The sequence below is a fragment of the Aedes albopictus genome, chromosome 2, assembly GCF_035046485.1.
Source record: "Aedes albopictus strain Foshan chromosome 2, AalbF5, whole genome shotgun sequence".
NCBI classification, from domain to species: domain Eukaryota; kingdom Metazoa; phylum Arthropoda; class Insecta; order Diptera; family Culicidae; genus Aedes; species Aedes albopictus.
This window is the reverse complement of record NC_085137.1, coordinates 289,212,703-289,237,805: the sequence shown is the minus strand read 5'-3', so window position 1 is coordinate 289,237,805 and position 25,103 is coordinate 289,212,703. Positions and strand designations below refer to the sequence as shown.

The window sequence follows — 25,103 nt, the reverse complement described above, 5'->3', positions numbered from 1 at the left end:
CACCCACAATTATGGGTCAATTCCATTTGAATTGCATGGTGAACCGTCTTTTTTTTTTTTTTTGCTAGGTTTCTAGCTGTACTCTGAATAGAAACCTCTACACTAGACCCGAAGATAGGAAAGAGTATGCAATCTTTCAGAAGCAGTTTGCCAGCCGTACGCGGAAAATGATATCCATTAAGACACTGTTGCAACTAACTCAGAAAGCTACGGTAGAAGATTGGAAAGTTTTAATTGGTCAGTCAGTCAGGATTTGCCTATATAGTGTTATGGTCACACGCTTTGTGTTTGTCTTCTTGTTTGATGTTGTGGTATGGTTCAATATGTTTTACTTCTCGTTAAATCAGTTGTCGTATGTTTGTTTTTTTTCATCGAATCAATTGAACCCTGTATATGTTAAAATGTAGTCGATCCAGTGTCAAATTGTTTTCTAGATTTCGCTAATCGTTTTCTACTTCTCTGTGTTCATCTCTTGTGTCCTTAAATTGTCATCGGTCCAAAACCCACAGAAACATGTAACTGAACTTCTGGTGTCATAATACCATCTAAGAGATAAACACAAATACGCCAAGTTGATCAGTTGATTGCAATAAAATTTTAAAATAATAGAGATTTCATGTCAACTTTCATCCCGCTACAAACACTATGAAAAATATTCAAATTCGTTCAATTGTCCTATCGGTCATACCTAGATAAACCATGTCATTTTCTCAAGCCTAGACATGTCAACCTAGTCATACACAAGTAACGTTGTTCAGTTATTAAAAAGCAGTCAGTTTATGTCCAAAATGTCACGTCGAACGCATTGACGTCGCACGTTAGCTTCGAATCTATCAGCACAATTAAGTGCTGCAAATCTCCTTCCCACTATTAATTCTTCGGTCGATTTCAATTGTTTTATTTAAAGAAAATATGATCAACTAACATTGTAAAATTCGAACATTAATAAATTACTAATCAAAATTAACCGAGAAACGTGGGAAATAGAGCCCAAACAATATTTTGAAGTCAGCTGGCTGCAAAACGTTAAAAAAAACCTGTCACAAATCCTATAATACTTTTATGAGGATTTGTAACGATCATCAAAACCTTTTCAAATTCAACCGACTTGGAACTATTGCTTGGGAATAGACTCTAATGAGCCCCGGCGGTTCCTCCGTGTTTATCGAGCATGACTGATGCATATGATCAGTCATACTCCACCTGCAGCAGCCGGTTCGTGATGAACCGTTGGAGGCGCATTAAAGTGTTAAAAAGGTGATATGTTTCACTAAAGAACACTACATTACAATAATCCAAATAAAACTCCTTCACTTTATTACCGTCAACCCCTGCGAACTTGGCCAGGGGAATTGCATGGTGAACTGTCTGACTAATAATTGTGACAGAGTGACCCATAATTGTGCAATAACTGTACACTAACACTATATAATCGAAAACTTTTTTTATTCATACCCACGATGTAGTAAACTCTGTGGACGACTCTATTTCTATTTCTGAGTAGATTTACGAGTGATAAAATTCGCTACTTTCTATTCATACGAATCAAAGCTTAATTGTTTTTATCGGTGCAAAATTTCCCTGAATGCCCACGATATTCCCTGAGTATTCCAGGTTTTTTTCCTGTTCAATAAAATTCCCTGAGGATTCTCAGTTTTCCAGGTAGTAGACAATGATTGCACAGCGCAACATTTTTTTGTCTCAAGAGCAAACTTATGTGTCTCCGAAAGATTTTGGGCCGCTGAATCCGAATCCGGGCTCAGATTTGCTCTAACACGTCACAATTTTGTGCTATACCTCAATTTATATGGCAAAATATGCGATTTTGGGCTTTTTGACTGCAAGCCATTAAGCAAGGAAATATTTTTTGAAGCAATCAAAAGTTTAATTGGTCAATTAACATCTAAATTAACGACTCATGCAAAATATTTCGTTTTACCTAATCAAATTTGATAGATTTAAGCATTTTATATTAGTATGAAAACTTGCATGCAACTTTTGGAGGATGGCTTGTATGGGAAATATCGTACCTAGCATAAAACGCTTAAAACTATCAAATTCGATTTGGTAAAACGAAATATTTTGCATGAGTCGTTAATTAAGATGTTAATTGACCAATTAACCTTTTGATTGCTTCAAAAAATATTTCCTTGCTTAATGGCTTGCAGTCAAAATGCCCAAAATCGCATATTTTGCCCTATAAATTGAGGTATAGCTCAAAATTGTGACATGTTAGAGCAAATCCGAGCCCGGAATCGGATTCAGCAGCCCAAAATCCTTCGGAGACACATAAGTTTGCTCTTGAGACAGACAAAAAGTTAATTTTTGTTACGCTGTGTTGCCGAACTAACATTCCTTCCCTTTCCCGATGATCAGAAAGACATGGCCGGCGCCGTTATTGATCTAAATAGTTCGAGGTGCAATTTCTTATTTTTTTTCTAACGTATTTTACGTGGAGTGGAGTTCCAGAGGAAGTCCTTGACTTAACAGAGTAGCTAGTGACTGAAGTATCTGGATATCTGGAAATTTTGGAAAGTCCCAGCTGCAATCAAATAGTCATGTTTTCTCCTTCATCAGAAGTTTTCATGTATTCAAAAACTTCTTCAGTGAATAATAAGTGTTGATAGCTAGGGGTCATTCAAATATGACGTCCATCGTTTAGGGGGGAGGGGGGGTCTGAGAAAGTGTGACACTCCGTGTATAAGGTATACGGAAAAGCGTGACAGAGGGGGGAGGGGGGGGTCTAAAAATCCTGAAAATGATGGACGTCATATTTGAATCGGCCCCTATCGTAATAAATGTCAGCATAAAAAAGTTGAAAACAAAATAGTCAAAACAGTATTTTGCAATATTTCTGCAACAACTTGTCAAAAAAGTGCACAATTTTTGAAGATTACCGGTATATACCATTTCGAAGATTTCTCTTCCAGACATTCGTCAAAAAATTTTATCAAAAAAATGGTCCACGAAATATGCAGGTTTTTTTTCAGGCGTTGAACAAGAATATCATATCTACAGAAAATCCAAGTTATGTTCAGTGGTTTTTGCCAAATCCTGCATGAATTCATACAGAAATTGACAGGGGCATAATTCGAGGCCTGCAGGTTCTCACCAAATTCTGGAAAATATTTCCTCAATTTCCTATTTACCTAATAAAACTATTCTACTTTTTATTTTCAAGGATGCCATGGATTTTTTACAATTATTTGTTTCGGTAATAGTTCAAACATTCATCACTTTACTGTAGAATTACCAGAAACTTCAATAGAAAAAAATGCTCTCTGGTATCTGGTCGCATGAATGTTGTGCAAAAAGACAATGCTTTGATTGCAGAGATGAAACGGCATATCTCTCTTATAAAGACACATAACTTAATTTAACAATACTAAGAACCAACTCGGTCACTCTACATAGGCGATTGATGAATTTGCTAGCACAGCTACTAAACATATAATAATTATATTGTCTCCAGTAACACAATGCATTGCAGGATTTGCACTTTTTATCACTCCTAATATTATTTTTCTCGTTGACTAGACTAGATTATCATTTGCCGCAAAACATTAAAAATAGTTAAAAATAGTGACTTTTCAACAGAAAAAGTGACTTTAGTTGAAACATCTTGAAAATAGTGACTTTTTAGTGACTGACCCGAAAATAGTGATCAAGTCACTAAATAGTGACTCGCTACCAGCCTGATATAGGGATTTCCATAGAACATGGGACAATCAAGACGGCAGATCATTGCTTCACATTTTTTTTTTCAATTCCGGGGAATCCTAATAGCCAATAATTTGTTTTCACATACCTACTTGGTTGTAAAATACTAATGAAATGAATATAAGCCATCGCTCAATGATTTTTTTTAATTCTAAGATTTTGAATGAAATCAGTATAGTTTATCTTCATGTATTTTTTGGAAAAGTTCCCTGAGTATTCTAGTCTTTTTTAGGTAGTACCTACTCTGTTAACATGAACTAGAGCAGGGCTGAATACTTTTAGCATAGACAAATCATAGCAAGGTTCTGTAACTAACTTGAAAAGGCCATTTTTCAATAAATATGGCAAATTACATTTCATGTTAACGCCAGCTCTGTCTGGCACTGTCTGGCAACAGTGGCCAGCACACAGCGCAAGCAAAAATATGGTGGCTGCTGCTCACGGCCTTCCACTTCAACCAAATAATATAATGATTGAGAGACGTACAAAATAGTGGTAAATTTGCTTCGATTGTTCGATTTTTGAAACATAATAAGCAAATAATTTCTTTGCATGTTTATAACTTTTGAATATTGATATGAAAAATCAATCAAAATACATTTACAAAACATAGATATTTTTATCAACTTATCAATTATCAGTTGAATAGCTTTAAATAAAAATTGTCGGCCGTTCATGCAATCAGAAATTAGCTAAAAATGATTCTTGGACAGGAAGAGAAACCTCATAGTCTGTGAATATAATATTGGCAACCAATCTATTACCGAAGAATGTTTGATAATGGAGGTTTTAAGTTATCAATAGTGAAAGATAATAGATTATAAAAACCTTTGTAGTGAACACGAAGATTATTCTGGGTCAGTCCGATTGTGGTGCACTTGTCCTGAGGGCTCCAGGAGCGGGGCAGCGGATCGACGGTCTCGTTGACATTCGGATAGAGCAGCTTCAAGCGGTCCACTATGGTCACCTGGGTCCCGGAAGTGGCCGCTCCGCCTGGCCCTCCGCTTCCGCCACTCGCCTGGGAGCTGTTGGCCGTGCTGCTGTGTGAAGTCATTTTTCCCTTTAGTGCACTATCAAAATACGAAACACCATCACTACACTTTGCATTTACACTGCTGCTGCTGTCAGCCATTTGATGATGAAAAAAGCAAAAGAGAACTTGTCTCCCCCCTTGCCTTACTCTGAACTCTATCGGGCTGTCTGCTGCTAGCTCGAGCACTTCGACACTTTTCTTTGTTGAACTTTCCTGCTTTTCCAATCCCCTTCTCGCTCTCGCTCGAAAGCTGATTCTATCCGTTTTCACCCTTACAATCCTCTTTTTTCTTCCACAACTTGCCAGTTCACACACTCACCGAGGAAAATATTTCGAATGACGACGGAAAAATGACGATTCAAAAATTCATTCCTTCTTCGATTGCCTTCGCACCAGAATCCCAATCTCTAATGTCGTCTTCCAATCGATTACAATCCAATCCAATGACCATTGCAACATTTACACGCACTGCACCAATTTGCTTCCTGCTCGATTTCCTTCACCAACCATTTGCCATCCATAAAATTCAATCTGCATTATTTTCACTCAATTTGTCTTCCACTAAGCTCTGCTCTGCTCCGCCGATATTTTCCTCACGCCAGTCACACTGGAACTGAACTGGCTGCTTCGTTGCTCGTCACAGATTTTCTGCTGGCTGCGCTCCACCGTCCGATCGAAACACTTTTGTTGACGAACATCAACACTGCTGAGACTTTGTGCAATCACACGCACACACATGAAACAGCAAACACACACACTTTTGGAAATGCAGTCGAGGGAGCAACCGCAGTTGAACAGAGGGTTGCCCGATGATTGCACAAAAACATTGAATGGGTTTGGTGTCCGACTTGCCGAATGATCACTTGACGAAAAGCTTGCTAGTGAAAAGCTGTGAAAAGCTGAGACGAGACTCGCGAATATGGTCTTCTTTTTCTCCAGTTTGTTATTTTTTTCTTCTTCTTTCTGTGTTGACTTTATGTTTTGGGCTGGTGGTTCAAACACGTACGTGACCGCATTATCTCACATGCAGTGTGACTGAATCCCATTCACGCACAAAATCATGCATCGCAAAAATCGCCAAGCACAAGAGTCAAACAAGATGTTTGAGCCGAGGGTAAAAATGTTGGTAGGAAACAAATTGGAAAAAATGGGTTTATAAATTTTGAAAAATGTATTGATTTTTTGATTTCATATGAAAGAGCACCTTTTTCTGAGCCACTGTGATTTTTTTCAGATTTTTTGAACTTTATTTTGGTACCTAACTAAAATCAATTTCGAAGAGATTTTTTGAAATTACATTTTGACAACTAGGTAACTGCTTGACACTTGGCTTGACAGCTCCGCCCAGTACAAAATGTGACGAGGGGTGATTCGACAAATCGCTCCCAGACAAACTTTAAATTATTTTTTGAATAGGTTCCCGGGCACCAAAATTCATGAAAATTTGGATTTCGGTCCAGTTTGGCATGCAGATTCGGAATATGCAATTATCTCAAAACCGTTAAAGAAGCCAATTCAAGCGAATGTCTTGGCGAATGTTAGTATCATTATCATAGATTGTGAATAAAATAGTCCATTTTACGAGCCGATTTTATGAATGAAATTTTGAGAGGAGATAGCGTCTCACACACTTAAAAATTTGGGATCGGTAAAGTGAAATAACGAACTCAATCGGCAAAGCTTATTTTTTCCGGAGTGTCGTTAAAAACTGACATATCTCATCCAAAATTTGACACTTGAATTAACGAAATTCAGCAATTCACATGAATTACTGAGTCTCGGCAATATATTTTGCAAGATCAATCGATAATTGAACTTTTTTGTTGAGTTTCGGTAAACTGCATCTGTCAAAAACTTAGAACAACACGCGCTGTTTACCTTTGCTAGAAAGAATGGAAAAAAGTTCGGAAGCTGTTATCAGCGGCGTCATGGTCGCGATTTTTTCCGCCGTCAAGTTCGCAGATTGTGAACAATCCTCGGTACCCACTTACGTAATTTATGTTTAGTCCCTTACTGTCAGAGCTGTCAGATCGGTGTAACACGCTAAATATAATTTACACAAAAGGCAATTTACACGGAAAAAAATACACGGTACCGTCTACCCCCGTTGGTTTGACCCAAGGGGTTTCCAACAAAATTGATTACTTGTCACTACCGAAAAAAATGCTCTGATTACTCACTGATTACCATGATTACTATGATTATTTTTTGATTACCTAGATTACTGTTGATTACTCATGATTACCTGTGATTACCATATGATTACAATTGATTGCCCTTGATTACTCATGATTACTCGTGATTACTTGTGATTACTCTGATTACCATGATTATTTTTTGATTACCTAGATTACTGTTGATTACTCATGATTACCTGTGATTACCATATGATTACAAATGATTACCCGTGATTACTCGTGATTACTTGTGATTACACTGATTACCATGATTATTTTTTGATTACCTAGATTACTCATGATTACCTGTGATTACCATATGATTACAATTGATTACCCGTGATTACTCGTGATTACTTGTGATTACTCTGATTACCATGATTATTTTTTGATTATCAAAATTACTGGTGATTACTCATGATAATGGGTAGTACGCAGATCTCAAGAAATTTCTTGGCCTATCTCGATGCGTGTAAAATTCAGGCAAGGAATCGCCCAAGAATGATAAAGCGTCGCTTTATTCCGGATCCTACACGCTAACCCTCAGTTACCCAGATTGGTGTCAAAGCGACCCAGATTGAGCAAAACTGCAGTTACTCTAATCTGAGTAAAGGCACCTTTACTCTAATCTGGGTTACCGATGTTGGTGGCAAAATCTGGGTAACCGGTACCCAGCTCCTCCTGGACCTTGATTTTGTTAATTTATTTCCAATTTAGATTTTTGATAAAAAGCTCCCAATTCCCGTGTGCTGTTCACTTACCTGATGCAGGAAAACAGTTCCCTGGAAGAATTTAACTGTTTTCCCGTCATTTATCCTCATATTTTTCGAGGAAACACCCATAATTGCCAGCGTTCGCCTGACCGGTGCCATATTCTCATGCCGGAAAGTGACAAAGTGCCGATTACCCAGATCTTTACCCAGATTCAACCTATCTGGGTTTTCGGGTTACCCGGATTTTGACAACTGCTAACAACATGAAAATCCGGGTAGAAACGACCCAGGCGATGGGTAGTTTCAGGTTAGCGTGTAGTACGGAGCTGAAACGAAACGTCAAATCAAATGGGGCTTGCTGTGTTAATTTTCTTGACCATTCCGGTTACGGAAAAATAATCAACTGAACGAAAATTACTTGAGCGATTCCGTTTGAAGTCCATACCTCGCTTAACCTGTGATTACCATATGATTACAATCAGTGCCGGATTTAGGCCTCGGGGGGCCCGGGGCAAACCCTAAAAAGTGGGCCCCCAGAATCAAAATTTCGAAAAAAATGAACCATACAATTACGTTTTTTTTTCTTAATCTTATGTATTATTTTAGACCTAATATTGAAAGCTTCTGATTTCTGAACTTCTCCAAAATTCCGACAAATAGAAAATTATTCGAACATTTAATTTGATATTTGACTCAAATGTCAAAATGCTAGCGTAAATGACATCTCGTTCAGATCGTACATATATGTTAAACTTTCATCCGAATTGAAAACATTTATACAAGCTTAAGAACTTAGCGTTCAGTCAAAAATCTACTAAAACATGCAGCAACTTTATTTGAGATTGCACGGCATCGACGAGTATTTCAAAATTCAGATTATATAAAGATTAGTCTCTTGGGAGCAACTGTAGCAATAAAACTTAATATACCGCATTTAGTTCACTACTGGACTGCGAACTGCGACTTTATAAGTGCGAAAACATAAATAAAAGTGCGCGATTGCATCAAATCAGGTTGATGTCTTCGGCGCACTATTTCTTCAATCTATGAACAACAAGTGCTCTGAAGACACCGAATTGATTTGATGCAATCGCGCACTTTTATTAGCGTTTTCGCACTCGTGAAAACTAGTGCGATAGTCCAGTGGTGAACTAAATGCGCTATATCTTCAGTAAAACCAAACATAAAGATATGGAAAGTTACAGTTTCCAGGACACTCGGTTTTCAAAACTAGCCTTAACTCCCAAACATCTCCAGAATTCACCATCTTCTCTTTTTCATGATAGCAGCGAACTGATGCAAATTAGTATAAGGCATTTGTTTTCAAAATATAATCATAATCAACAAACGTATGTATGTATAATTGTATAACCACAGACGAATTTATACAGACGTAAGAGTGCCGTACAAACCAATGAAAATTTTCGGTACCATGTTTTCTTCTTTTTCTTTGAGAATGAATTTTCCGAGGGGACTAATAATTACCATTTTTACGTGGTTTTTATGCATCAGATTACCCCTCTTCGCCAAATTTTGACAGTTTCTCCAATATTTCGCCCGCTTCGCCTCGGTCACCAAGCAATGTTTTGTTTATGTTTAAAAATCATGGTGCGCGGTCGGGTAAACTTTCGGCAGTACATTTTTGTGCGCTCGAGAAAATGCTGTAGAAAGTAGAGGCATAGATCATCATCCTAGAAAAATTTTCTGCTTTAGTTAAATATGCGCGACCAGCGAAAGCCGGAAAAGATTTTACCGAAAGCGATTATTATAATAAATAAATTACAAATTTATCGCCGTCGGGAATGGTAAGTATGTAGCAAAGATTTCTGCCTTGTTGAGCCGTCGCATTTAGTAAATAAGTACACAAACAAAATTATTACCCTCTATTTATTTCCCAACAGATTCTTCTGTTGGATCCAGCAGAGGACATAGGGCACAAAACAGATAATCCCGGAAAGACCGAAATCCGGATAGTACGCGGATAAAATATATCGCCCCTCTTTTCATAAACAACAACTCGGCGAGCTTCGTCCATGGTGGTTTGGACACGAAGGCACACTGGTGATCGGCCACAAATAGATTCATAACAAGATCCAGCAGTTAAACTTTCGCGATTGTCATGCCAAGATTAACCAGGTGGATTCGTAGGCTACCGTCGGCACCGTATCACGCAATCCTTTGTGCTGGCCGTCCAATCGCCGAATAAGTATTACTTCCATAATGATATCTTCCAGTATCAGGACATTGACTCCGACGACGAACTCGATGAGAATGATCGTTCCGGAGAGGATGGGGGAAAGTGGATGCCAACAATGCCGTGGAAGATCAGCAGCAGTTGTAGCAGGCGAACGCTGTTGCTGCACCAAAACGTACGACAATCTGGTCAAATCCGGATGTGTTGGCTTTTGTTTCGTCCTATCACCACCACCAGCTGCAATCCTACCATCAGTCGAGAGGATACAGCAACGTGCCAGCCGGACGTCCATTAGTGATGTCCCCTTCGCCGTCGTTGCAAAGCCTCCAGTTCTTGGTCCAGTTCATACAATGGCGGACCCATCAATACCGTATATTCTATCTACTGGTGGTAGACTGGGTGGCAAGTACGATTGTGGCCAACAGCAAAAGTCATCACAGCAGCAGCAGCATGGGTCAGGGACATATGCCACAGCGGATGCAAAACAAACAGGACCGATCCGGGACAATGGTGACTCAACCAGTTGTAGTGGACAGAGCACGACCAAATAACATAATAGCCGACCAAGCTATCAGGAGCTACATCAGCGACGGCGAAGGTACGTAAGCATTATGCAAAATTTCTTGATTGTACCGTGGCATCACCAATTCCAATCACTTTTTTTCGGTTCCTAATTCCGTACACCCCATTTGTTTTGCACGGTGTGAACGGAATTAGGAACCGAAAAAAAAGTGATTGAAATTAGGTGATGTCACGGTAGGTACTCATTTGAAAATAATAGTTCGTTAAACGAAAACAAGTCGAAATAAGTTTTAAAATTAATTTTATTGCCTACAGGCAACTTTGTTTCATTTACATTACATATTCATTTATTTTTTTAATTTACAGTTTATTTACAGCTAAAATCTAGTAATCGGGACATCTATCAGAAGCTGTAAATCGCAATTTAGCTGAAAAGTTACCGGTTCGTTCTGTAGCTTGAATCGGAAATTCAGCAAGGAAACAGAAGATAAGCTTACGGCCACCGAAAAAAAAAACACAGGTAGGGAATTAAAGTCCATCCGGTACGCCCGATCTAATACACAATGGTTTTTAGGACCTCAGTGATCCCTGACATGGTGATGATTTCCATCGTGTTGAACTCAAATCCTCTCCTGGATAGCAGCCAATTTCACATCGGCCATCGGAAACCTCGGAAACACAACGAATTTGTTGCCACCGTCAAATGCACCATCCTTACCACAAAGCGATGCACCCGGGAATGCCCCATGAGAGTGTTGGCAACAAAAAGCAAATGAGGGATGACATTCCGATAAGCCTTCCGGTGGTTCCTCCAATATTCGTCTATTCAATTGTCCCGGATTGAACGTGGGGCATATACCAGCGTCTATGTATATTCCGTAGTGAAGCATGTTACGATCGATCACGTTCCACGTTGTCGGAAGTGAAACAACAAAACGAGGTAATTTGAATTGTAATTAGGTATAACTATTCGGAGACAGCTACCAGAGCTAACGTTTTCAGCAGATATTGGCTACTAGTTTTTCTGATAGCATCCTCAAACAATAATCAAAAATAATATATTAAGCTAATATTTTATATATTTTGAAAATTCCCTGGGCTTGGATTATATCTTCCAGGAAGCTTTGATTTTGGGCATGTGGCGGATGTGCTTTGCAGTAATGACTGGAATAGCTGAATATATAAGCAATGGCAAACAGTTTTGTAAAAATCAGATCTTCAAGTCATCTGATATAGTTATACAGATCATGCTGCTGCATAGTATATCGGACATTTGTCGAAGTCATTTATGTGCCGGGAAAATATAATTCCAAGTTGGTGAGAATATTACAAGGAACACTAAATTGAAGCAAGGCTGGCCAAGTCCCAGTGGGGACGTAGAGCCACAAAGAAGAAAAAGAAGTCGGTACAGTCAACCAATATCGATTATTGACAATATTGGTAATTAGCTTGAAATAATTTTCAAAATATATAAAAAGTTAGACTAAAATATTATTGTATTATTGTTTGGGGATGCTATCAGAAAAACTAGTAGCCCATATCGGCTGAAAACGCTAGCTCTGGTAGCTGTCTCCGAATAGTTTTCAGAAATATCAAATCTTTAAAAATTAGCTACGATAAACTTTTGTCATGCTCTTTTTTGTAATATTTCTTGGGAATTAGTACTTTGAAGACGTCAACATGGACGACAGCCTTTTCCTCTAAATGTGACATCCACTGCCCTGATTGACGAATGTTGTATACCTATTATTCAATTATCGAATCATCTTTAGAGCTTTAATTCATCCAGAACGCTGATGGGATGTGAATAGTTAGAACACTAATTACTACCCAAGTAACCACGCTGCTTAAGCCATAATGCATGTATAAATACGATGAATATAAAGCAAGCATTACTATGTATGTATGTACATTGTACAATTAAAGTTGGAATAAAGTGTGAAAGGGCCCCAATAAAGCTAAATTGAAGTTAGCTACAATGCGACCAAATTGGGGCCCTTTCCCACTTTATTCCAACTTTTATTGTACATACATAGTAATGCTTGCTTTATATTCACCGTATTTATACATGCATTACGGCTTGAGCAGCGTGGTTGCTTGGGTACACACTTTGCTCAAGTTGACGACATCGTCTAGTCCACCGTGAGTATTGGTCCAGGGGGAAAGTTGGTAAAGGGCCCAGGCTTTGCTATTAGCTGTCATGCAGCTCCACCTGATCATACAAGCATACAAAAAAAATATTATTCGTTAGTTGTATACTGAATTAGTATTAGTACCTATTCCTTCTGAGCTGCCTTCTCGAAGAATCCCTGCGGTGATCATTTATAGATCCCTTTAAGTCTAATTCCTTTGGAAATTACTCCGAAACGGGCTTCCTTCATAAAGAATTTGTATAGAGATTCTTCCAAGAAGGGATTTTTTTTGGAGCCGCCTTCAAATGGCATTTCTTTAAATATTCTTCTAAATGGGTTCTAGTTATAATCAACGCTCCTCCGGGTCGTAGCCAATCTGCGTTAAAATCTGTGCTACCCGGAGACTTCTTCTTTTTCTTGGCGTAACGTCCTGACTGGGACAAAGCCTGCTTTTCAGCTTAGTGCCAATGACCATTTTCAAGGGCGTAGCCAGAGGGGGGCAGGGGGGGGCCGTGCCCCCCCCCCCTGGCCGCCAGATTTTTTAAAATAAATTATTAATAATTTAGACTTTCAGAAAAATATCTCAAAAAATGAACTATTCTAATAATTAAGGTTTTTATCCACAATTATCAAACCATCTTTACTCGAAAACCACAGGAAATTTCGCCAAGTATTTCTCCAAGACAATCACTTAGTAGTATCATAGAATTTTACCAAATAACATGCTTGGTTGAGTGGCTAAATTTTGTGATGTTTTTTCATGGAATACAAAAACAGCATGCCAAATTTTTCAGATATGCCGGAACCGGTTCCGGTACGGAAAAAGAAGGACTTTGTAGAACCATATGCTGCTAAAGAGTGCAGTTATGTGCTACTGCTACACGAATTTTCACTAGTAACTCAATTCAAACAAACGGCATGCTAAAAACAAAATACCTGGGATTTCTTTACGAATGGGCATCTTGCAGGGCTCTGAAAGTGATTGTTAAAGTTTTTTTTTCCAAGAAATGCTTCAAGAATTCCCCCCACGATTCCTTAATAAATTTTTACACATACTTCTGCAAGGATGCATCGACGAATTTCTCCAGGAATTTTTCCATAGCTTCCTTCAGTGATTCCATCATGGATTGCTCCAGAGAATTTTTCAAGAATTCCTCTATGCGTTTCACCAGACATTCCTCCCGGAATTTCTCCTGGAGTCCTGGGATATCTTTAGAGGTTCCTCCAGTGATTGCTCCAGTACTTATTTTCGAGAACTCCTCCAGGAATTTCTCCAAGGATTCCCAAAGGAATGCCAACAGATTTTTTTTAGGTATTTCTGCAAGTGTTCCTTCAGAGATTTCTTCAGGGATTTCTCCATATATTCCTTCAAGAATTCCACTAGAGATTGCTCCAATAATTCAATCTGGGATCATTCGAAGTATTTCAGTAGAAATATCTTCCAGAAACCCTTACAGGGAATTTTACCAGAGATTATCTAAAAATTAATCTAGGAGTTCCTTAAAACATTGTACAAAACATTCTTTTGGGGGTCCATCCAAAGATTCCAACAATAATTCGTCCAAAAATTATTGCAAACATGGATTCCTTCATATATTTTTTTCCTACAAAAAAATCTTCCAGGATTTTGTTGAGGAAGCTTTCCTGGGATTTCCTAAAGAATTGCTTCCGGGATTCCTCATGGGATTTGGGATTTCTTCAGGAATTCTACCAGGGATTCACCCGTTTCTGTGTTTCTTTCAGGAACAACTCCAGGGATTATTTCAAAAATTCCTTCAAGGATTCTCCCAGGAACACGTTTTAGAATTCCTTTAGAAGTTCCTCTTGGAATTCTTAAAGGAACTCCTTCAGAATTATTCCAATACTTCCTCCAGGGACTGTTTAGGGACTCCCTTAGGAATGCCTCTAGGAATTGCTTCCGGGAATTCTCTTGGGGTTTCTTCAGGCACTCCTGCAGGGATTCCTCAAGGAGCTACTCCACGAACTCTTCTTAGAATTCCTTAAGGATTTCTCCAAAGATTCCATCTGCAATTTTTTCAGGATTTTTTTCCTGGGATTTCTCCAGGAATTTTTCAAGGGATTCCTCCACGAATTTCTTTAGAGATTTCTCCAGGAATTATTCCAGGGATTCCTCAAAGAATTTGTGCAGGGCATAACTCGGGAATTCCTTCTGTGAGTCTTTCTGGAAAAACTTATTTAAAAATCCCTCCAAAGATGCTCCCAAGACCTCTTCTTAGGATTCCTCCAGGAATTCCTCCTTGTATTCTTTAGAGAACTCCTTCAGGAATTATTTCAGTACTTCCTCCAGGACCTGTTTAGGGATTCCCTTGAGAGTTCCCCCTGAAATTACTTCCAGGATACCTTCTGGAGTTTCTTCAGGAACTCTTCCAAGGATTCCTCCAGAATTTCTCCAAGAATTCCATCTGCGATTTCTTCAGGAATTATACCTGGTATTCTTCTACGAGTTCCTTGAGAGATTCATCCACGAATTTCTTCAGGAATTCCTCTTGAATTTTTCCAGGAATTCCTCTGGGAGTTCTTGCAGTGATTTTTCTAAAAATTCTCTAAAGCGTTTATCTAAAGATTCCTCCAGAAATTCCACAGAGATTCCTTCAGGAATTCCTACAGGCATTCCTCTAGGATATCCTCCAGATATCTCCAGAATTTCTACAAGATTTTTTTTTCAGAGATTTCTCCACGAAATCCTCCAGGGTTTCCTCAATGCATTCCTTCAGAACTTCCTCCAGGTATTGTTCCAGAGATTCCTTCAGCACTTCATCCATGTATTGCTCCAGAGATTCCTCCAGTAACTGCTTCCGGGATTCTTCCAAGAATTCCACCAGGAATTCCTACAGAAATTTATCCAGGAATTCTTCAAGAGATTACTCCAAGGATTTTTTTCCAGAGACTTCTACAGAAATTCCTCCAAAGATTTTCCAGGAATTACTTCAGGAAATCCTCTAAGAATTCTCCTAGGCATTCTTTTCCAGGTATTCTTACAGAGAATACCAGGGGTTTTTCCTGAATTTCTTTCATCCATTCCTCCAGGAATTCCACCAGATATTATATTCTTCCAGGAATTGCTTCAGAGACTCAGACTCCTCCATAAATTCCTCCAGGAATTCCCCAAGAGTTCTTCCTGGAGTTTTTCCTGGGATTGCTTCAGAAATTCTTCCCGGGATTCCTCCAGAAAATCATGCAGGCATTCCTCCAGGATTTTATCCAGGAAGTACTCCAGAGTCTCCTGGAGGAATTCCTCCAGAAATTGCTCAAGGAATTTCTTGAGGGATTCTCTAGGAATTTCACCAGGAATCTATCAAGCAATTACCACGGTGCCCCCACAGACCGTTATTATAAAATAAAAATGTCCATCAAAACTAAGTTCAGGGATCGAATCCTGGGGCCATTCTGCACCTCTGGGCAAATTTTAAAAATAATCCCTAGGAGGAATCTCGAGAAATCTCGATTTGATGTTTTATACTAAGAAATTTCAAAGAAATCCATGTTCAGATTGGACAATATCACTTAAATACCAACACAAACTTTCCCTAAAATGTTCAAATTGTTTCAAACCCGTATTTATTCAATAAAGTTACTTCAATTATACATATTTACTACTCATCTAAATCAATTAACTGATTAAACTGACTTACAAAACATTTGGCAGTGTAAAAAAATCAGAAAAAAAGATGCAAAAAACGTTGCTTGTCATGTGTGCTTTTGATTACCAACGTTAGGGTTAGAAAAACTGGAGTAGGTCTTTGAAGGCAGTTTTCTTAAAATGAATAACGTTTTCAGTCACAATAGTCGAAAACAAATTTATTCTTTTTTCGATATTGCTTAGCATTTTGAACAGGGACGTTCAGTGTTTAGTAATTGTATTGTTCCTTGCTGTAAATGTATCGCTCCTATATGGGGCGAGTATGACACATAATCGATCCGATGACCGTAAGGACGTAGCCAGCGCCTTTATTGACTTTCAAATGTTGAACTCTCGAATTGTGCACATTGAGAATGGTTAGCTAGTCCCAAGCCTTGCTTTCATTGGTTCTCTGTGCAACTCTGGTCAATCACGGAGTAGCAACTACGGTGTGTACGATTATCTTTGATTTGCTTTGCCTAGAATTTTGAACATTTTTTTTGAATGAAAAGTGCTACATATTCTTGCACATGAACACTAAAAAATTACTGAGAAATATGTGTTAAATAAAGATCTAATAGTACACCAATTTTGGAAGTACAGGAAACTACGACGTACATATATGTAATAACATGGGACACGGTTTATATGGAAAAATATCAAAAATGCAAAAACTCTAGTTCTTGTATACTTTTTGAGGTCCATTTTGGTCCCATATCAACTGTGCAAAATATCAGGTCGATCGGGAGAACTATTTTTTGCGCCCGTTATTCTTAGTTTTTCAGACGATTTTATGAGAAAATTTACTTCTTCAATGAAAAATCGGTTGGGGTCACCCCTTGGTCCCTAAAAATAATTCGATGAATGATTTCTGTAGCAATCTTTACGATGAATTAGACCTCCGAAGATCGCAAAGCGATGCGAAGTTCATGGAAAAAAGTTATGAAGCCTTACCCGATCGATAAAATGACTAGATTTGATTATTTATTGTTATTCATTACATGTTAAACAGCGTTTCGATGCTATTCGGTTTTCAGTCAATAACTTTTTCCACATATCTTAGATCAGGGGTTCCCAACCTTTTTCAGGTGGCGACCCCCTTTAAGAATTGTCAAAACATCTGGGGCCCACTGTTTTTTTTTTTTTCAAAAAAATATGAATTAAATTAACGAAACCGATTTTTTTTTGACGTAGCCACATTAACATTGACGTAGCCAGACATCTACTGTGGGAGGGATTCTTTCGACGATCAATGATACGTTTTTTTATTCGTCACTCACATTTCGTATAGAATGATGTCATGAACATTACATTTGAGTCGTAGCTGAAAATAGCGGCGCAGCCGAAAAATTTTTTTTTTCTTGTGAGGTGTTTTATACTGAAAATTTGTACCACAAATTGTGGCTTTTGGGGGTGCCGGTATATAAAATTTAAAATGGACATAATTTGCACAAAATAAAATAAAAATTTCACAATTTCTTTTGGTAACATCGCGGCCCCCCTGAACTGGCTTCACGGCCCCCCAGGGGGCCGCGGACCACCGGTTGGGAACCCGTGTCTTAGATCCCTTTGTGGTCTTCGGAGGGTTGGTTCCTCGTAATATAGTAAACATGTTGTAGAATTAGTAAAAATTTTAATGTATAACACTGGGATGTGTAATATGTTCATAAAACAATAGGGAAAAATCGCTTCTTAATGCTTACGTTAAAACCGATGCATGGCTTGGAAAAACATACTTATGTCAGTTTAGTCAGTTAATTGAGTTGGGTGAGTTGTAAATATGTATAATAAAAGTTGCGTTGGTAAATATATACTGGTTTGAAACAACTTTGAATACTTTGGGGGCTTTTTTTTGTATGTATATAAGCGATACTGTTGAATCAGAACATGGATTTCTTTGAAATTTCGTAGAATAAAACATCAAATCGAGATTTCTCGAGATTTCTCCTAGGGATTATTTTAAAAATTTGCCCAGAGGTGCAGAATGGCACCAGAATTCGACCTCTGAACTTAGTTTTGATGGACATTTTTATTTTATAATAACGGTCTGTAGGGGCACCGTGATTACATCATAAACTATGTCACCTATTCATCCAGGCATTTCTCCAGGAATTTCTCCTGAGATTCCTTCATGAATTGCTTCAGGGATTCTTCCAGGGATTTCTCCACGATTTTTTACAGGGATTTTCCCAGTGAATCCTCCAGCAAATCCTTCCAAGATTCCTGCAGGAAATCATCCATAAGTTCCTCTAAGGATTCTTCTAGCAAATCCTCTAAGGATCTCTTCAGAAATTCTTTCAGAAAATTCGTGGAGGAATACTTTTAGGAATTTTCAGGGATTCCTCCAGGAATTACCCAAAGAATTTCTTTAGGAATTTCTCCAGAAATTTATCTAGGAATTGCTTCTGGATATCCTTCAGAAATTATATCAGTAATTCCTCGACGGATTCTAGACATTTCTTCAGGAATTTCTTTTGAGATTCCTTCAGGAATTGCTACAGGGATTCCTCCAGAAATTCCTCCAGAGATTTCTCCACGAAATTCTCCAGGGATTTTCTCAGGTGTTCCTCCAGGAAATCCTTCGAAGATTCATCCAGGAAATCCTTCGAAGATTCCTCCAGAAATTCCTCCAAGGATACCTTCAGGAAATTCTCTAGGGATTTTTTCAGAAGTTCTTCCAGGAAATTCTCCAGGAATACCTTCAAGAATTTTTCAGAGTTTCCTCCAGGTATTCCTCCAGAAATTCCTCCAGAGATTCCTCCAGGGATTTCTCAACAAATTTCTTCAAAGATTCCCTCAGGGATTCCTTCAGGAATTCCTTCGAATATTTCTCCAGGAGTTCCTGCTGAAATTTCGCAAGAAATTTCTCCAGGAATTTCTCAAGAGATTTTTTTCAAAAATAGAAAATAACAGAAAAGAAAATTGAAATCTCCCAGAATTCCTCTGGAGGTTCCTCTAGAAATTCATCTAGTAATTCTTTCAAGAATACCTCTAGATAATCCTCCAGGCATTCCTCCAGGATTTTATCCTGGAATTTCTCCGGAAATTCTTCAAGAATTACGCCAGGAATTTATTCAGGAATTCCTCCAGGAATTGCTCCTGGACATCCTTCGGAAATTATGTCAAAAATTCCTCCAGGAATTTCTCCAGTTAATCCTTTTGGGATTTTTGCAGAGATTCTTCCAGAAAATTCTCCAGGAATACTTTCAGGGATTTTTCAGAGATTCCTCCAGAGATTCCTGCAGGAATTGCTTCAGGGATTCCTCTAGGGATTTCTCAACAAATTTCTTCAAAGATTCCCCCAGGTATTTCTTCAGGAATTCCTTCGAGGATTTCTCCAGGATTTCCTGCAGAAATTCCGCAAGAAATTTCTTCAGGAATTTCTCAAGGGATTTTTTTTCAGAAATAGAAAAATAACAGAAAAAGAAATAGAAATCTCCCAGAATTCTTCTGGAGATTCCTTTAGAAATTCATCCAGTATCTCTTTCAAGAATTTCTCTAGGGATTCCACTAGCAATTCCCACAGGAATACCTCTAGGAATTCCTCCAAGATTTTATTCTGGAATTTCTCCAGGAACTTCTTCAGGAAATCCTCAAGGAATTGCTCCTGGACATCCTTCTGAAATTATGTCAGCAATTCCTCCAGGAATTTCTTCAGGAAATCCTCTAGGGATTTTTTGAAAGTTTCTTCCAGGAAATTCTCCACCAATACTTTCAGGAATTTTTCAGAGATTCCTCCATGAATTTCTCCTGGAATTGCTTCAGGGATTCCTCCAGGGATATCTCCACAAATTTCTCCAGCAATATTCCCAGAGATTTCTCAAAGGGGTTCTTCCAGGAAATCCTCCTGGAATTTCTCAAGGTATTTTTTTTTCAGAAATTTCTCCAGCAATTCCTCCCAGAATTCCTCTGGAGATTTATCCAAGAATTCCTCCAGAAATTCTTCCAGGGATTACTCCAAAAATTCATCCAAGTAATTTCTTCAGGAATTCCTGCTGGGTGTTATCCAAGAATTCCTCCAGGAATTACGCCAGGAATTTGTTCAGAAGTTTCTCCAGGCATTCCTCCAGGATTCTCTCTAGAGATTTTCCCAGGAATTGCTTCAGGGAATTCCTCCGAGGATTCCTCCAGAAATTTCTCTAAGATTTCCGCTAGGAATTCCTCAAGAGATTTCTCTGATATTTTTCTAAAGATTACTTCCAGAATTCCTCCAGAATTTCTCCAGAGTTCCTCCAAGAATTTCTCTAGAATTCCTTCAGGAATTTCCAAGAATTTACTCCAAGGAATCCTCCAGAAATTTCTCTAAGATTTCCGCTAGGAATACCTTAAGTGATTTCTCTGATATTTTTCTAGAGATTACTTCCAGAATTTTTCAAGAATTTCTCCAGAATTCCTCCAAGAATTTCTCCAGAATTCCTCCAGGAATTTCCCAGAATTTACTCCAAGGAATCCTCCAGAAATTTAATAGGATTTTCTCATGAGATCGCTTCAGAAATTTCTCTAGGTATTCCACTCATAATTTATCCAGGATTTCCCCCAGGTATATTTTCAGAAATTCTTCCAGGGATTCCTCAGGGAATTCCTCCGGGAGTTCCTCCAGGGATTCTACAGTGCTTTCTCCAGGTATTCCTGTAGGGATTTCTCCAGGGATTCATCCAGGTGTTTCTTCGGGGATTCATCCAGGAAGTCTTCTAGGGATTGCTCCAGGAACTCCTCAAGTGATTTCTTCAGAAATTCCTCTCAGATTCTCTTCAAAAATTCATTCAAGAGTTCCTTAGGAAATTTCTGAAATCCTTCAATCATCTTTTCAGGGATATACCCATGAACTTCTCCAGGATTACCTGATGATTTTTTTTTAATTATATCAAAAATTTCTGGAGAAAATCCTCCAGCGAATAGTATTGGAAGGTAATTTAAAAAAGACGCATACAGGAACCAGGAAATTCTAGGTTAGTCATCAAAAGAGTTCGTAATTTCCAAAAAAGTTCAGCTATAATTTCTTATGAATGTTTTGTAAACATTAATAAAAAAAATCAATGCAAAATAATGCACGAGTAAATAAAAATCCTTAACCTTCCAAAAATAGATCAATGCTACCAGCACCACGTTGATTTGTCTAGATAAGGCGAGTTTTTTTTTTAAAGATTTGTACAAAATACAACAGCGTGACTGCTGAAGGGTTCAATTATGCTTTTAGAGTATAGCTATTATATTCAATTTCATCGTGTTGCGTTTAGTTAGAAAAGCTAGAAGGTACAAATTTGCTAAGGGTGCTTGCCCCCCCTGACCGAAAAGCTGGCTACGCCCTTGACCATTTTGCTTGTATATATAGTATGGCAGGCACGCAGATACCGTGCCGTGCCCTAATATCGTGACCTTAAGGATGCCCTTCACTTCAAAAAGCCCTGTAAAAATCAATTATCCGTGTTTCTTAATTTTTCAAACGCTACATTATTGCTTATTGTGTGTATTATGTATAATAAATATGATTGATGGAATTCCAAATGTTTAAGAGTCGTCTTTTGAAATTCGGTAAGAGATTTTCCGAAACATATTTCTTTTGATATTGATTTAAGAAGATTCCTTCTTAGATTCGTTATTTTAGGATTTTTTCAAGAGACATTTCTGCGAAGGATCCTCAATGACAAATTCATTGAAGATTGTACCTTGCGAAACTCTTTTGAAGTTTCTTCCAACAGAAATTCCTTCGGAGATTCCTCCAAAAACAAATCCTTCAGCGGCGATTGAAATTAGTGGAATTTCATCAAAAATTTCTGTAAGATGAAATCTTTCAAAAAAATCCAGGATGAGTTTCCGTCATTTCACGCGGGTTTTTCCAAGATGCCAAAAGCAGTTTACTATTCCCAAGATTCTCGGGTGATATTCGAACATCAGAACCAGAAGGAAACCAGAAAACAAAAACATTCAACTTTAAATGTTTTTTTTTGGCACAATTCACAAACATTTTTTGAAAAAAGTTTACAGCACGATATTTAAGCTGATGATAAATTTTAGTGTAGAATCATATTCTAAATTCGAAAACGTGAAGGAAAAAAATACAGTAGAGCGGATTTTTTTACTTTCTATACAAGGCTGATGATTTGAAATCAGTTTTGTTCTATTTTTAAGGCCTTTTTCGGCATCATCAGCATCGGCAGCCATGTTGGATATGAGCCTCAAAATTTCAAAGTGATAATTCTCTGCCAGCAAAACGAATATTCGTATGAAAAAGTATCATCCTATATGCTCACTCGCAGTGATTGCGATGATACTTTTTCTGCTGCGTTGCTGCAGAATTGACAGTTTTTTATCACTTCAAAAATGCGAGGCAAACAATCATTGAAAAGCAAAAAGTCAATGATTCGTTTGAAAACTTAGTGATGCAGTAAGACACCTTAAGCAAAGTTGTTCTCTTCATACTCCTCATTCTCCGTAACCAATGCACCGAAAAAGCTGATTTTTGTTCTGTTACATCTTATATTTTAATAGTACGTTGAAAAAAAAAACTTTCCAAAATTTTTATCACAGCTAACTAATGTATTGGAAAGTAGAAGATGAAAAAAAAAAAAAAACAACCAGATATGTAGTCACGCAGTTATGAGGGTTCATCCTTAGGTCCCTCATCTTGCACCACAACACCCTAATTTTAAACATTCCAGTGAAAAACACGAGTATAAACAATTAATTTTGAAATTCGTTTCAGGCATTCCCTGACAACCATGGATGGTATGTATTCAGCAATCACTCCGGGATCAAATCAACTGTCAGTTCAAGGATATTTCTTGGAGGAACTAATCCGTCGTCAAACAGAAATCTCGATTATCGTTACATCCAGAATACCCACCTACGCTATAATTTCAAATGTAGTTACTATAATCATACAGGTATTATAATTGTTACAGAATATTCAATAAATAATATGGGGCGCTTGGGTCGGCAGGCGATTTTGTTGTACCATATCCGAAAAAATCATATCACGTCCTCCCGAATTGCATGGTCATGCAAGAAATTTACTAAAAATTTGCACTCGAAGTCGAGTCAAGTACAAGACACTGAAGACGACCTTACAGTTGAGGTCGAAATACGTATCTGTCAAAAGATGCAAATTTTTAGTGGAATTCAAAGGAACAGTACTTAACACGATTTTCCTTTTTACTTACAGATATTCCCCTAACAAGCCCAGGTTAATCATCATCAAGAAATTTACTTTTGAAACAGTTCACTTCTGAAACTGTTCCAGAGGTCCCAGAAGATTCCAAATGTCCCAGAATATTTGATCTAATAAGGTTCACCAGATCATCCCGAATTGCATGGTGATGCAAGAAACTTACTTTTAGAACAGTTCACTTCTAGAGCTGTTCCAGTAGTCCCAGAAGATTGAATCTATCTATGTTCACCAGGTCAACTCGTATTGCATGGTAATGCAAGAAACTTACTTTCAAAACAGTTCACTTCCGGGGCTGTTCCAGATGTCCCAGAAGCTTTGAGGTCCAAGAAGATAGGTTCTATCTAGGTTCACCAGGTCCTCCCGAATTGCATGGTGAAGCAAGTAACTTACTTTGAAACAGTTCACTTCCACTCTTCCAGATGTTCAAGTAGGTTTGAACGATCTAATAAGGTTCATCTGGTCCTCCAGAATTGCATGGTGATGCATGAAATTTACGTTGGAAACAGTTCACTTCTGGGGTTGTTCTGGGATGTCCCAGAAGATCGGATATAATAAGGTTCACCAGGTCCTCCCGAATTGCATGATGATGCAAGAATCTTTTTTTTTTAACAGTTCACTTCTGGAGCTGTTCCAAATGTCCCAGAAGATTGCATGGTGAAGCAAGCAACTTACTTTTAAATTAGATTAAATTTGATCGATCTAATAGGTCCAAGAAGATTGGTTCTATCTAGGTTCACCAGGTCCTCCCGAGTTGCATGGTGAAGCAAGTAACTTGCTTTGAAACAGTTCACTTCCACTCTTCCCGATGTTCAAGTAGGTTTGAACGATCTAATAAGGTTCATCTGGTCCTCCAGAATTGCATGGTGATGCATGAAATTTACGTTGGAAACAGTTCACTTCTGGGGTTGTTCCAGATGTCCCAGAAGATTGGATATAATAAGGTTCACCAGGTCCTCCCGAATTGCATGATGATATCCCAGAAAATTGGATATAATAAGGTTCACCAGGTCCTCCTGAATTGCATAGTGATGCAAGAATTATACTTTTAAAACAGTTTACTTCTGGAGCTGTTCCAAATGTCCCAGAATATTTGATCTAATAAGTTTCACCAGGTCCTCCCGTATTGCATGGTGATGCAAGAAACTTACTTTTAAAAAAGTTCACTTCTGGAGCTGTTCCAGAAACGATTTGATCTGAAAAGGTTCACCATGTCCTCCCGAAATGCATGGTGAAGCGAGAATCTTACTTTCGAAACAGTTCACATCTGAAGCTGCTCCTAGAGGATTTGATTTAATAAGGTTCACCAGTTTCTCCCGAATTGCATGGTGATGCAAGAAACTTACTTTTCAAACAGTTCACTTCTAGAGCTGTTCAAGTGGTCCAAGAATGCCCGTTTAGCTGCCGGCTTAGGGATGCTGAGGGATGAATGGTTGAGGGGTTTAAACCCTAATCCGCTCTAAAAATTTCTTTTCTGGCTTTTTGTCGAAGTCGAGAGAACAAAAGTATCCTAAACGGGCAGTGGCAATAATATTGCCACAAAGGCTGACGGCCTAAACGGGCAGTGGCAACTATATTGCCACCTCAAAAGCTCGAAGAACGCCAAACGGGCAGTGGCAACCACCACCAGCGTTATTGAGTTAAACGAGCGGTGGCAAATATATTGCCACCTAGATTTTTGAGTTTCTTTCTAATAAAAAAAATGTTTTGTACATGTAAATCATGTATATATTCATTTCCATAATAGTCAGGCTTATTCTGCGCGGCGTGTGAGGTGAGACGAGTCGAATGAGGTGACAAAAGTCGA

General features: G+C 38.3%; 1 protein-coding gene and 1 long non-coding RNA gene across 3 annotated transcripts in view; one reads left to right on the top strand and one right to left on the bottom strand.

The window, feature by feature from the left end:
- LOC109408161 (ran-binding protein 9) overlaps window positions 1-5,422 on the bottom strand; it is a 66,959-nt gene extending 61,537 nt beyond the window's left edge. The window contains exons 1-2 of one of the 2 annotated variants that reach the window (XM_029872879.2): window positions 4,901-5,422; window positions 4,549-4,790 (exon numbers count right to left, since the gene is read on the bottom strand). In XM_029872879.2, the coding sequence (XP_029728739.1) occupies window positions 4,549-4,774 (226 nt within the window). In that variant the 5' untranslated portion in view covers window positions 4,775-4,790; window positions 4,901-5,422. Of the gene's footprint in view, window positions 1-4,548 lie in introns of both variants that reach the window. The other variant, XM_029872878.2, reaches the window with a different exon arrangement.
- A 3,605-nt stretch (window positions 5,423-9,027) lies between these two features.
- On the top strand, window positions 9,028-23,442 carry LOC109416638 (uncharacterized). The gene is made up of 5 exons (XR_009997046.1): window positions 9,028-9,448; window positions 9,545-10,435; window positions 10,726-10,879; window positions 10,934-11,299; window positions 22,835-23,442. It is a non-coding gene; the product is annotated as an uncharacterized LOC109416638 (long non-coding RNA).
- Window positions 23,443-25,103: the final 1,661 nt, after the last annotated feature.